We start from the raw sequence: 14,385 nt of genomic DNA, 5'->3' as shown, positions 1-14,385 counted from the left end.
CATCCTAATTGCCATCAGTAATACCCCTATCTCTCTTTGCAGGCTGGTGATTACAGGATATAGTCTCTTGTTCTGCTAAAGGCAACCGGTAATGAGTTAGAAAGGACTTAACAGTACAGTCACTACATGATAGGACCTATTAATTTTGCATTTTTCACAAAAATAAAACAAACTATTTATTTTAAAAAGAAGAAAATGTAGTCACTGCTATTGCACATGGCAGTATAGGCCTTAAATAGGTAAAACTGTTGTTTTATATAAACTCTTCCATTATAAAGACATCACCAGCCTAATCCATATAGTGAATTAACCTTTATCCCTTACCTCAACCTTTAAACCCAAAAGACTCCACGTGGCAGTATCCTTAGCCACAATAAAATAAATGAACGTAATTGAACTCAATTAAATGAACATAAGCCACACCCATCCCAGAAAAGAAACCATGCAGTAGCACTAAAATTAATTAGGGAAACACTACAGTGTCTCATTATATTGCCCTCCGGTGTTACACCTTTTTTTCCCATGTGTCACAATAATGATTCATCTAATGGAAAAAAAAATCAACGCTCTTCAGTTGATCCAAGAGAGCAAACATACCCCCCAGATCGGACGACGTGTAAAATCTTGGATACGGTGGCTCGGAGTTGGAAAAACAGAGTGTGCCATCTAGGCCACGTTACGTTTTATTTGGAGCACATTCTATTTGTTTAAAGAGCCTTTGTAAACCATCTCAGAAGGAACATTAACCAAATTAATACATTTACAGACCAAAAGAGTAGACTTGTAACAAGTATACCCAGATGAAGCCAAGTAAAATGAAATAATGTTACTCCCTGGGGTTTATTAACCAAAGCAATGGTGGTGAGCAGTTGGAGGTGATACCTGTTTTCTCTTCTATTCCCTTGAAAAACTAGGTAGATCAGGCTAATGACTTATTTGTTGCCCTAGTTATGCATAGATGGCTGATGCTCCAATTTCTCCCTATATTTGTAACTTTATTTTGAGGCAAGGGAGCCCTGGAACAAAATGCTATCCCCCAAGGAGGGCTTGATCCAAAAAAGTCCAGCAACTTCTGCTGTAAAAGGACCTCATCTGGCCAAGTATGTACACCCTGAATTGGTGTCCCCCTCCATGTTACCAGGTCTAAACACTTGCAGCTTCTTATAGACAAGAACTCACTGCCTTTTTGTTGAAAAACATTTTGGATGAAGAAGGGGCTTACAAAAGAACATCTGGGTTTTAGGATAGAATGTAGGTGTGTTTGGGAATAGCATACTGTGTCCTATTGTGAATTGATTATATCCAATGAATTTCCCCCAAAGGGACACTGCCCACCACCAGGTTTGGACTGGGACGCCGGGAGACTGGGAAAAATCCCGGTGGGCCCTCGGGCCCCACTGGCCCAGATCCGCTATCACCTGGTCCAGATCCACTTTCACTTGGCGCTCCATGATCTCTCCCTGCCCCAACCAATACAAGAAAACCAGGTACATGTTGGTCAGAGGAGGTGGATAGAGAAGGGTTGCGGGCAGCTGGCATCGGGGGCCATGAAGTCGGGGGGAGGGGGCTGGAAATGATGCCAACCAGTCTATAAATTCAACACAAATGTATCTGATTCAAGCATAATGGCAGATTGGCAACAACTACCTCCTGCAGCTGCAATTAAGCTGGAAATTTGCATTGTGGGTAAAAAAAATGATCAATTCCATCTGAATATTTACTTTGCAATTATGTGTACATGACCCGATACAGGCAAACTATCCTAAATTATAATTTATCTAGGGAAGGGATAAGAATGCTAAGAGGGTTGAGCTCAATATATAGATCTTTTGCTCGATATCAGCAGTATTTTCACCACTTTTCTTTTTACTGTACGCTCCATTAAGCAGCAGAAAAAAAAAAGATCTTTTATTAGGGATATCAACCCAAAAAGCAATAGGTTGATATCTAAGGCATAGAGGAGGGGCAGACAATATTTGATTGACAGCTGAGATTTTTAAAAAAAGCTTACAACAGCTATGAATGCTTTAATAAAAAATAGAAATTGGATTTCAGGTTTAATCTGAAAAGGACTTTTATAATACAGCTTTTTTTGTCTGGGTAACAGGTCCACTTTAACCTTAAATATGTAAATTCCAGGGATACTCAGTTTCAGCATGGCCGCCACAACACATGTTCATCATCAAAATAAAAAAGCACATATTGTGATTGTGTTGGGGTGGAGGCTGGGGATTATTTGCAGTTTGTAGAATTTACATTCGGTAGAGAGAAAATATCACGATTCTTACAGGACTTATTCTATAAATGGGAACCGTTAGCCGGAAACCCATTATACAGAAAGCTCTGAATTACAGAAAGGTCGTCTCGCACAGACTCCATTTTATCCAAATAATTTTAAAAAGTGATTTCCTTTTTCTATGTAATAATAAAACAGTCGCTTGTACTTGATCAAAACTAAAATATAATTAATCCTTTTTGGAAGCAAAACCAGCCTGTTGTGTTTATTTAATTTTTACATGATTTTCTAGTAGACTTAAGGTACAAAGAACCTAATTACGGAAAGATCCGTTATCTGGAAAACTCCAGGTTCCAAGCATTCTGCATAACAGGTCCCATACCTATACTAATGAGCCGAAAAACTCACCTTTCAGCAGAAAAGGCATTTAATTATTAACATCACGCAGGCAAGTAAGATAACACATTCCATAAAGTGGAGAGTATGGCGCAAGCAAGGTCACTTTAAGCCATCACGTCATATTGCTCAATTACCTCTCTGCCACACAATCCTTCACTGCTTTACCAACAAACAACTCTCAGTCAACCAGATGGTGCATCATAGGGGCTCTACTTCTTTCTAAAAGAAGTAGACTTATTACTATAGACAGACCATGTCCTGGATGAATAAGAACCCTCATAGACATATTGCAGGATGAAGAGCTGTTGACTAAAAAGCTGTAGATGAGCACAAAAAAACAAATATTAGAATAGTAGGGATTTACCGAATCCAGGATTCGGTTCAGGATTCAGCCTTTTTCAGCAGGATTCGGATTTGGCCGAAACCTTCTGCCCGGCCGAACCGAATCCTAATTTGCATATGCAAATTAGAGACGGGAGGGAAATCGCATGACTTTTTCATCACAAAACAAGGAAGTAAAAAAGGTTTTCCCCTTCCCACCCCTAATTTGAATATGCAAATTAGGATGCTCAGTTTGCTCCTTTCTCCCTATGCCTTTTCCACCTCCCTTCCCCCCTGCCTAATGTAATCTGAGCCCAGAGCTATGAGTGAGCAGGGAGAGACTCAGGCAGGTCACACCAAGCTAATATGGCAGCTGCTATCCTAAACAAACACAGAGCTTCTAGAGCTGTTCAATTAGGTATGGTATAGCATCATGCAGAATAAATATAGTGTTATAGTATTATAAGTAGTATAGTTATAGAATTGTGGCTAATAATTTTCAATAAACTTTAGCGGTCATCTTTAAAGGCCACTGTGATGAGTGCTGAACAAAGGGCGTTGAGAAGGCTGTTCCTGAAGAACCAGGCAATCTTCCTTGGTGCCACCGCTTGACACCCTCATTCTCCAACATCCTGGCTCCTTGTTTGTGTAATAGATTAGACATGACTGTGGGGCACAAGAGATTTACAGAGGACTGAGATCTGCTGAGTTGCACTTCAGAGAAATGCCTACAAAGATCTAAGGAACGCCTCCTGACCAGCATATACGTAGAATGTTAATCACCATAGCTGTCAAATATATTGCCAGCATATGCATTTTGAACAATCTTATTTTCTACTGATCCACCTTCAAAACAGATGTCTGAACGTTTTATAGCTCTCAATGGGCAGATAAAGGGTTGACTGTAGGCCTTCACATTTTTGGCTAGTAGGTGCTGAAGAGCACCGAATATTGACATCAAATCAATAACAGCCTACCACATACCAAAAGACACATGCCTAGTGTATTGGCGGCCTATACAGCATCTAAATGTGGTGGTGGAGCTGAAGTGGAGGGGTACCCCTCTCTATGGTGACTAGTGGTGGAGAAGAGGCAGTGGATGCCCTAGGAAATTCAGCTCTGCATGTCAATTATCCCTCGTGGAGCCTATGACTTTCTAAGAGAGCTGTTAAGCCAAAAATCTGGTATTAGCAACATAATACAGAAATTACTATAAATGGAAAATGACTGAAAATTGCAAAACTGCTCACAGAGCACTCTGAGTAATATTATATACAGTAGAAGCCCAATTTTACGTTTTTCAGGGGACCAGGAAAAAAATATGTAAAATCTGGGAAAATGTAAAATCAGGGAAATTTGTTAAAGTAACTTTTTCTTCAAGTACTGAAAGGATTACTTATTGAGATACGATATTTACTGCGTGAAGAACAAGGGTTAAACGTTGCAGTGTTAATGTTACACTATGGGGGGCACGTGCAAGACTCTCTGTCAGTCACATACACAACCTAAAGCAATAAGTGATTGGTGCAGGACTGTAAAAGGGGCAGACTCATTGCAATTGATCATTTACAGACAGAACCATGGCACAATATACATCTGGTTAGTATTTTTAACCTCTTTATTTCAGAAATAATAACATTCATAGTGGAAAGAAATCCGTTTTTGGGAACATCAGGACAAAATTTTGATGTAAAATCTGGGAAAACATTACTTAAAATCAGGGAAATGCACCCACTGAAATGCATTATAAATTGGTGGGACCACAACTAAAAAAAATGTAAAATGTGAGAAAACGTAAAATCAGCGTACTTAAAATCGAGGTTTCAATGTAGTTTAATTCATTAGGTTTAATGCAACTTGGACACACAAATTGCAAATGTGCAGGTCTCCCCTGAGTTTATTCCATCACAGTACAACGTTTCGGGAACAGGCTCCTTCGCCTGCACCTGCATATTTGTATATAATACACAAAAGCCATGAATATCTTGTAAATTATATAGTGAATAAAGTAGCCCCTCTTGTAAAATATAAGGATATTATAAGTTACCGAGGAGTTTCATGACCATATAAAAACACGAGGCCGAAGGCCATGGAACTCCGAGGTAACTTCTAATATCCTCATATTTTGCAACTGGGGGTACTTATTTATTATAATACACAAGTTTCAGTGAGTCATGTGTCAGAAATGACATCAGAACTCACCGTTTATAGCTGATGACATCAGAACTCACAGTTTATAAGGGTATCATTTACAAGATATTCATGGCTTTTGTGTATTATATCCTTATAAACTATGAGTAGTGATGTCATTTTTGTCACATGACTCATAAAACTTGTGTATTATAATAAATAAACTACCCCTGTTGCAAAATATGAGGATATTAGAAGTTACCTCGGAGTTCCATGACCTGTATAAAAACACTCTGCCTTCAGCCTTGTACTTTTATATGGTCATGAAACTCCTCTGTAACTTATAATATCCTTATAATTTACAAGAGGGGTACTTTATTCACTATATAATACACAAAACGCCATGAATATCTTGTAAATGATATCCTTATAAATGGTGAGTAGTGATGTAATCAGTTATAAACGGTGAGTTCTGATGTCATTTTTGTCACGACTCAAAACTTGTGTATTATAATAAATAAACTACCCCTGTTGCAAAATATGAGGATATTAGAAGTTACCTCGGAGTTCCATGACCTGTGATCGATGACTTATAATATCCTTATAATTTACAAGAGGGGAACTTTATTCACTATATAATACACAAAGGCCAAGAACATTTTGTAAATTATATCCTTATAAACATTGAGTAGTGATGTAATCAGTTATTACATCACATGTCATTTTTGTCATGGAACGCCTCGGTGACTTAAAATATCGTTATATTTTCCAATAGGGGGTACTTTATTCATTATATATTACTGGATTTAAGGCAAAAAACACACCTCGATATAAGGAACACCGCTCCCACTTACCCATCATTCTATTTGTATGTGTCAAATGGTAAAACTGAATCAGTGATTAAAAACGCACCTAGCAATAAGGGATAGTTCATAAATCAACTACATAATTATGACATATCGATAAGATGTTGACCACCTACCTTTCCCACACCATTAAGAAGCGTATATGCCGTTATTAGATGTGTACAGATTTCTCTTTCATTATAGTTTTCAGTGGGTAGAGAGCCATATAATCTGCAGCGCATGAGAACACAACGTGAATTAAAATAAACTGAAGAAGCTGTCTTCACTCCAGATAGAATTAATCATTAACACCCAGTGAAATCTGTGCCGGAAAGCATTATTGCTTATATATCAGTTAAGTGGACTCCGCATACATTGGCCTTACAGTATGTGCCCAGAGGTGATTTGTGATTTATCTCCCCGTTAAAGCTATGACAGTTGAAAGTAACCAGACAGGTCACGATGCATTATATTTACTTAATGGAGAAGGAAACCCAGTGGGCGCAAAAACCCTCCCCCCTCCTCCCCCCTGGCCTACCCGTCCCGCTTGGCAAATGCCCCTAACTTGTTACTTACCCCTATGCACAGGTCCAGTCCACGGAGTTCACAGACGCCATCTTCTTCCACGCAATCTTCAATCTTGCAATCCACGCAATCTTCTTCCTGTTTTGACCGGCGCATGCGCAGTAGGAGCATTTCGCCGGTACGGATCTACTGCGCATGCGCCAAAAGTCACAAAGTTTTCCGATTTCTCTTTGTGACTTTTGGCGCATGCGCAGTAGATCCGTACCGGCAAAAATGCTCCTACTGCGCATGCGCCCAAAACGCCGGTCAAAGCAGGAAGAAGATCGCGTGGAAGAAGATGGCGTCTGTGAACTCCGTGGACTGGACCTGCGCAGAGGGGTAAGTAACAAGTTAGGGGCATTTTCCCAGCGGGACAGGTAGGCCAGGGGGGAGCAACACAGGGGAGGGGGGAGGGATTTTGCGCCCAGGGGGTTTCCTTCTCCTTTAAAGGGGTTGTTCACCTTCAAACTCTTTTTCCAGTTCAGTTGGTTTCAGATTGTTCACCAGAAATAAAGACTTTTTTCAATTACTTTCTATTTGTGACCGTTTTTCTAATATTGAAGTGTAAAGTTTGATTTTTCATTTTCTAAAGCCGCTCTAGGAGGGGGGGTCGCCGACCCTGTAAACTGTTCTAAATTGATACATTTAGTTGATACATTTCTTATCTTTGTCCCTGCTGAGCAGAATCCCTGGGCTTCATTACAGGCAGCTGTTAGACTTGATACAATAGTTGCTAATACTCCCACGAATACTGCTGAGAAATGGATCAACTAAGGGGCTGATTCACTATGGGTCGAATATCGAGGGTTAATTAACCCTCGATATTCGACTAGGAATTGAAATCCTTCGACTTCGAATATCGAAGTCGAAGGATTTAGCGCAAATTCTGCGATCGTACGATCGAAGGATTATTCCTTTGATCGAACGATTAAATCCTTCGAATCGAACGATTCGAAGGATTTAAATCCAACGATCGAAGGAATATCCTTTGATCAAAAAAAACTTAGGCAAGCCTATGACTATGACTTCGGTAGCTTTTATCTGCCGAACTAGGGGGTCAAAGTTTTTTTTAAAGAGACAGTACTTCGACTATCGAATGGTCGAATAGTCGAACGATTTTTACTTCGAATCCTTCGATTCGAAGTCGTAGTCGAAGGTCGAAGTAGCCCATTCGATGGTCGAAGTAGCCCAAAAAATACTTTGAAATTTGAAGTTTTTTTACTTCGAATCCTTCACTCGAATTTAGTAAATCGGCCCCCAAAAGTTGCAAATTGTAACAGTTCAGAATCGGCTCCAGGATCACTGATCCTGGACCAGAGACAGGAACGTTAAACTTTGAATGTAAATTTTGGGAAAACGGTAAAAAAATAAAAAATGGAAAGCATTTGAAAAAAAAAGTCTTGGTTTATGGGAAAAAAGCAACTGAATTGAAAAAAGTGTTTGGAAGGTGAACAACCCATTTAAGTAACATTCCAAACAACTACAAGATGGTTAAAGGGAACATAAACCTTCAAATAGTTTTAGGTATGTCATTGTCAACAACTTTTCTTTACACGTTTTCACTTTACGCATTTGCTTAGAATTACATTTTCATTTACTGGGAAACATTTTATTTTAGGGTTTACATCCATTTTAAAGGGCACCAGTTGGCTAAATATATTGTCCACAACCAAAGGTGTTGGCTAATAGAGCCCTCACTCCACTTGGGGATAACAGTAGTTTTTTTTAAAAAAAAAAATAGTTACTCCAAACCTGAGTGGGGGCTCTATTAGCCAGCACCTTTGGTTGGGGATTATATATTTAGCTAACAGGGGCTCTTTAAGCACTGAGAAACACCTTGCTTTGTATTAAAGGGGTTGTTTACCTTTAAATTAACTTAATTGTATGTCACAGAGAGCGGTATTCTGATGCAATTTGCAATTGGTTTTAATTTTTTATTATTTGTGTTTTTTGAGTTATTATTCAGCAGCTCCCCAGTTTGCAATTTCAGCAGTCCAGTTGCTAGGATCCAAATTACCATATCAACCATGCATTGATTGGAATAAAAGACTGGAAAATGAATAGGGGGAAGGCCTGAATAAAAAAGATGAGCATTAAAAAGTAGCAATAACTATACATTTGTAGCCTTAAAGGAATAGTTCAGTGTGAAAATAAAAACTGTGGAAATAGATAGACTTCGCAAAATAGAAAATGTTTCTAATTTAGTTAGTTATCCAAAAATGTAATGTATAAAGGCTGGAGTGACTGGATGTGTAACATAATAGCCAGAATCCAACTTCCTGCTTTCCAGCTCTATAACTCTGAGTTAGTCAGCGACTTGAAGGGGGGCCGCAAGGTACATTTCTGTTCAGTGAGTTTGTAATTGATCCTCAGCATTCAGCTCAGATTCAAAAGCAACAGATATGACCCATGTGGCCCCCCCTCAAGTCTCTGATTGGTTACTGCCTGTTAGCCAGGGTAACCAGTCAGTGTTAACCAAGAGAGCTGAAAAGCAGGAAGTACTGTTCAGACTGACATGTTATATATCAAATCACTCCAGCCTTTATACATTACATTTTTGGCTAACTAACTATATTAGAAAGATTTTTTTATTTTGCACAGCCTATCTATTTACCCAGTTTTTATTTTTACACTGAACAATTCCTTTAAAGAGCATTTGTTTTAGATGGGGTCACTGATTCCCATTTGAAATCTGGAAAGAGTCAGAAGAAGATAGGCAAATAATTCAAAAACTGCACAAAACAAATAATAAAAGACTAATTAAAACATTGCTGAGAATAAGCCATTCTATAGCATATTAAAAGTTAACTTAAAGGTGAACCACCCCTTTAAAAAATTACTAATGCCTATAATTTCTGCACTTCGTGACAAGCAGAATTGAAATGGAACAAAAGTATTTGATTAACTGAAACTTGCAAGCAAAACAACAATTTTGTAGCTATTTCATTAGACCTCACAGAGGGAGCTGCTCTTTGCACCAGAGCTTAGAGTCCTGCGCGGAACCAATTTCTAAGACCCGGACCCGACCCGAACCGCAACCCGCATATTTACCCAGTCTGATCCGCTACTCGACCCAGACCCGCAAGTGCCTTTTCTGCAACCTGATGACCACCATCAAACAGGAAGTGATAGTGCTACAACCCGGAAGTGATGTCATCAAAAGTGGGCAGGGATAGAAACAAGTAAAATATAGACAATATTACATAAGATCAGAAATTTCGATTAGAACAGCAACCTGACCCGCATCTGAAAATCCTCCCCTCATTCCGCAGGGTGCCCGTTTTTTTTTTTTTTTGCGGGTAACCCGCAGGTATATGACCCGCTGCAGGACTCTACCAGAGCTGCTTTCTATAGGGCCTGGATATTATCTGAATCCAATAATAACAGTCACTTCCTGGTTTATAGCCTGGGAAATCTCTAGAGGGTATAGGCAACATTCCAGAATGTGTTTCCAATTTCATTCTTGAGTCTCAGGCAACCAGTACAGAAACCAAAACCATCGTCAAAATGATGCTATGATCCAAACATGGCTACTGTAAATTGTTAAAAGAGGGTCATTACTATAAATGTGTTTAGTTAAGCTGCTATATACATTAAAGGGGATGTCACACAAAAACATTTTTTTAGCATAATATAATAATAATAATAATAATAATATGTCTAGGCAGAAATAAAACAATACCATTTGCAATATCTAAGTAGAATTTTGTTTTAAAAAAATATTTTTAAAAAATGGCCACTGGGGATTCACTAAATATATTATCCACAACCAAAGGTGTTCACTCTTCGGTCTATAACACCTGACAGTAAGCCAGGGGGTTCAGCAGCGTGATTGAAAGCCTCCAGTCAGTCTCATGAAATAAATGGGAACAGAACTGGGCCAAATGATTTGTATGCAAGAAACAGACCAGTTGGAGGCTGGTTTTTGTTTAACAAATGACACACAGGAAATTTACAATCAAAGGAAGGCAACTCCAAGTATTGTGGGAAAGGATGGAATAAAGCACTGAGGGATCTGGAACAAAACATAATGGGAATCAGAGGAAAGGGCAAAGCAGAATGAAAAAAGTTAGTTATTAGTTTTGTAGGAAATAAAGGGGATTTTAGCACAATTTACAGCCGATATGCTTGACTTACATCAGAGTTCTTAACCTACAGTTTGGGGTCAACAACAGGTCACCTTTCTTTCATAAAGCGCAGTACTGTGATCTTTTTTATGCAGTTTTATTTGCTCCTACACCTTTACACTATTCAGTTCTGCATGCTCTGAACAAAAGTAGATGTGTGCAAAGCACTGCCTTAGGCCACTGGGACAGAATGTTATACAGATAGCTAGAACTTCAGCCATAAAGCAGGACAGGACTGTTGCTTACAATGGGGATCAGATAGGATATGTGCAGCCACTGGGACAGAATGTTCTGTTATACAGATAGCTAGAATCTCAGCCATAAAGCAGGACAGGACTGCTGCTTACAATGTGGATCAGATAGGATCTGTGCAGCCACTGGGACAGAATGTTCTGTTATACAGATAGCTAGAATCTCAGCTGCCATAAAGCAGGACAGGACTGCTGCTTACAATGGGGATCAGATAGGATCTGTGCAGCCACTGGGACAGAATGTTCTGTTATACAGATAGCTAGAATCTCAGCTGCCATAAAGCAGGACAGGACTGTTGCTTACAATGTGGATCAGATAGGATCTGTGCAGCCACTGGGACAGAATGTTCTGTTATACAGATAGCTAGAATCTCAGCCATAAAGCAGGACAGGACTGCTGCTTACAATGTGGATCAGATAGGATCTGTGCAGCCACTGGGACAGAATGTTCTGTTATACAGATAGCTAGAATCTCAGCCATAAAGCAGGGAAGGACTGTTGCTTACAATGGGGATCAGATAAGATCTGTGCAGCCACTGGGACAGAATGTTCTGTTATACAGAGAGCTAGAATCTCAGCCATAAAGCAGGACAGGACTGCAGCTTACAATGGGGATCAGATAAAATCTGTGCAGCCACTGGGACAGAATGTTCTGTTATACAGATAGCTAGAATCTCAGCCATAAAGCAGGGCAGGAATGTTGCTTACAATGTGGATCACATAGGATCTGTGCAGCCACTGGGACAGAATGTTCTGTTATACAGATAGCTAGAATCTCAGCCATAAAGCAGGGCAGGATTGCTGCTTACAATGGGGATCATATAGGATCTGTGCAGCCACTGGGACAGAATGCTCTGTTATACAGATAGCTAGAATCTCAGCCATAAAGCAGGACAGGACTGCTGCTTACAATGGGGATCAGATAAGATCTGTGCAGCCACTGGGACAGAATGTTCTGTTATACAGAGAGCTAGAATCTCAGCCATAAAGCAGGACAGGACTGCTGCTTACAATGGGGATCAGATAAGATCTGTGCAGCCACTGGGACAGAATGTTCTGTTATACAGATAGCTAGAATCTCAGCCATAAAGCAGGGCAGGAATGTTGCTTACAATGTGGATCAGATAGGATCTGTGCAGCCACTGGGACAGAATGTTCTGTTATACAGATAGCTAGAATCTCAGCCATAAAGCAGGGCAGGATTGCTGCTTACAATGGGGATCAGATAGGATCTGTGCAGCAACTGGGACAGAATGCTCTGTTATACAGATAGCTAGAATCTCAGCCATAAAGCAGGGCAGGAATGTTGCTTACAATGGGGATCAGATAGGATCTGTGCCATTGGGATAAAGTGCTCGGTATATACAGAAAGCCATAATCTCAGACATTAAGCAGAGCAGGATCCAGTTTCAATCTTAAGGTGACAGGTTGTGCAGCCTAAAAATCATTTACTGTAGCTCTTATGGTTAAAAGAACAGTAATATTAAAGAATGAAAGTGTTTTAAAGTAATAAAAATATCATGCAGTGTTGCCTTGCACATGTAAAACTGGCGTGTTTACTTCAGAAACAATACTTTTATTTATATAACAAGCTGCTGTGTAGCTATGGTGAGAGGCCATTCAAAGGAGAAAAGGCGCAGGTTACACAGCAGATAAGCTCTGTAGAACATAATGGTGTTCTGTTATCCACTATTTAACCTGTGCCATATAGACTTATATTTAATTTCCGCCATTGCCACACAGCAGCTTGTTTATATGAACTATAGTAGTGTTTCTGAAGCAAACATATCGGTTATACCAGTGCAGGGCAACACTACATTATATTTGCATTACTTTAAACACTTTTATTTTTTGGTGTTACTGTTCCTTTAAAGAACAAAAGCTACGAGTAAACCCGTAACTCATCCAAGTGTCTGGGGCCTTGAATGTTTCTAGAAATGAGATGAACAGTCAGTGTTATTAATGAACAAGCTAAAGGGATACTTAGTTACCCATCTCATTTCGTCCTTTTGCAGCATCACATTTACTCCATCTGCTGTTTTGCTCAACTGTACGGTGCCGAGTTACTAACATGGGTGTTAATTTACACCAGCGCATTTACTCACAATCACCAGTCAGATCTTTCATTTCTTTTTTTTAAATAGTAGCCGTCTGCTGATTGGTTGCTACTGGTAAGTAAATTGCTGCAACTTATCACATACAGGTATACAGTTAGGTACATAAATATTTGAACCGTCACACAATTGTTTTGGCTCTTTACACCGACACAGTTAATTTGATATGAAGCAATAAAGATGTTGTCGAATTGCAGACTTTTAGATTTATTGTTTCATATGTTTAGGAATCACAGATTTTTCTTATACACGAGTAGTGCCCCCAGGAGCTCCAGCGTAATTGGACAAACTAATAATCATAAACATAATGATCACTTTCATTACTCCTTAAAGGGGTGGTTCACCTTTAAAGGAGAAGGAAAGGTTAAAACTAAGTAAGCCTTATCAGAAAGGTCCATCTAAATATACCAGTAAACCCCCAAAGTAATGTTGCTCTGAGTCCCCTGTCAAAAGAAACACTGCATTTCTTTCCTTCTATTGTGTACACATGGGCTTCTGTATCAGACTTCCTGCCTTCAGCTTAAACCTCATTGCCCTGGGCATGAGCATGCTCAGTTTGCTTCTCTTCCCCCCCCCTCCCTTCTCTACTGTAATCTGAGCCCAGAGCAGGGAGAGACTCAGGCAGGAAGTGATGTCACACCACATTAATACTGCAGCTCCTATTATAAACAAACAGAGAGTTTCTAGAGCTTTTTACTCAGGTATGGTTAAACATTCTACAGAATAAATATAGCATTCTAGCTTGCACTATTGCAGCTAATCTATTGACAATAAAATGCCTCTGTAGCTTTCCTTCTCCTTTAAAGTAACTTTTAGTATGTTATAGAATGCCCAATTCTAAGCAACTTTTCAATTGGTGTTTAATATTTATTTTTGTATAGTTTTTTAGTTATTTGCCTTTTTCTTCTGACTTTTTGCTACTTTCAAATGGGCATCACTGACCCCATCTAAAAAAAACAAATGCTGGGACTTCCCGATCGATATCAGGCCAAAAATTGTCCTGGTTTGATATTTTTTGGCGATTGAGGAGCGTATTGGCTAGTTGATGTTGTCCTCCTCCCGTCTGTAATCATTTGCTTAGTAGTAATCTGATCAATTGGCCCTAGGGCCGAAAGATGGTATTAAACGTGTGGTTCACCTTTAAGGTAACTTTAAGTATGTTATAGAATGGCCAATTCTAAGCAACTTTTCAATTGGTCTTTATTATCTTCTATAGTTTTATAGTTATTTGCCTTTTTCTTCTGACTCTTTGCTACTTTCAAATGGGCATCACTGACCCCCATCCAAAAAACAAATGCTCTGTAAAGATACAAATTTATTGTTGTTGCTACTTTTTTATTCCTCGTCTTTCTATTCAGATCTCTCCTATTCATATTCCAGTCTCTTATTCACATCAGT

General features: G+C 39.3%; 1 protein-coding gene across 4 annotated transcripts in view; it reads right to left on the bottom strand.

Moving 5' to 3' along the window:
* LOC108717675 (lysocardiolipin acyltransferase 1) overlaps positions 1-14,385 on the bottom strand; it is an 88,901-nt gene that overhangs the window by 72,616 nt on the left and 1,900 nt on the right. Inside the window, exon 2 of one of the 4 annotated variants that reach the window (XM_018264917.2) lies at positions 6,069-6,162. The exons of the other annotated variants lie outside the window; for them this stretch is intronic. Coding sequence (XP_018120406.1) covers positions 6,069-6,082 — 14 coding nt within the window. The 5' untranslated portion in view covers positions 6,083-6,162. The remainder of the gene's footprint in view (positions 1-6,068; positions 6,163-14,385) is intronic. 4 annotated transcript variants of the gene reach the window in all.

Source organism: Xenopus laevis, chromosome 5S (assembly GCF_017654675.1).
Source record: "Xenopus laevis strain J_2021 chromosome 5S, Xenopus_laevis_v10.1, whole genome shotgun sequence".
Lineage (NCBI taxonomy): Eukaryota > Metazoa > Chordata > Amphibia > Anura > Pipidae > Xenopus > Xenopus laevis.
Note: the sequence above shows the minus strand (reverse complement) of the source record. Positions and strands in the feature narration are given on the sequence as shown.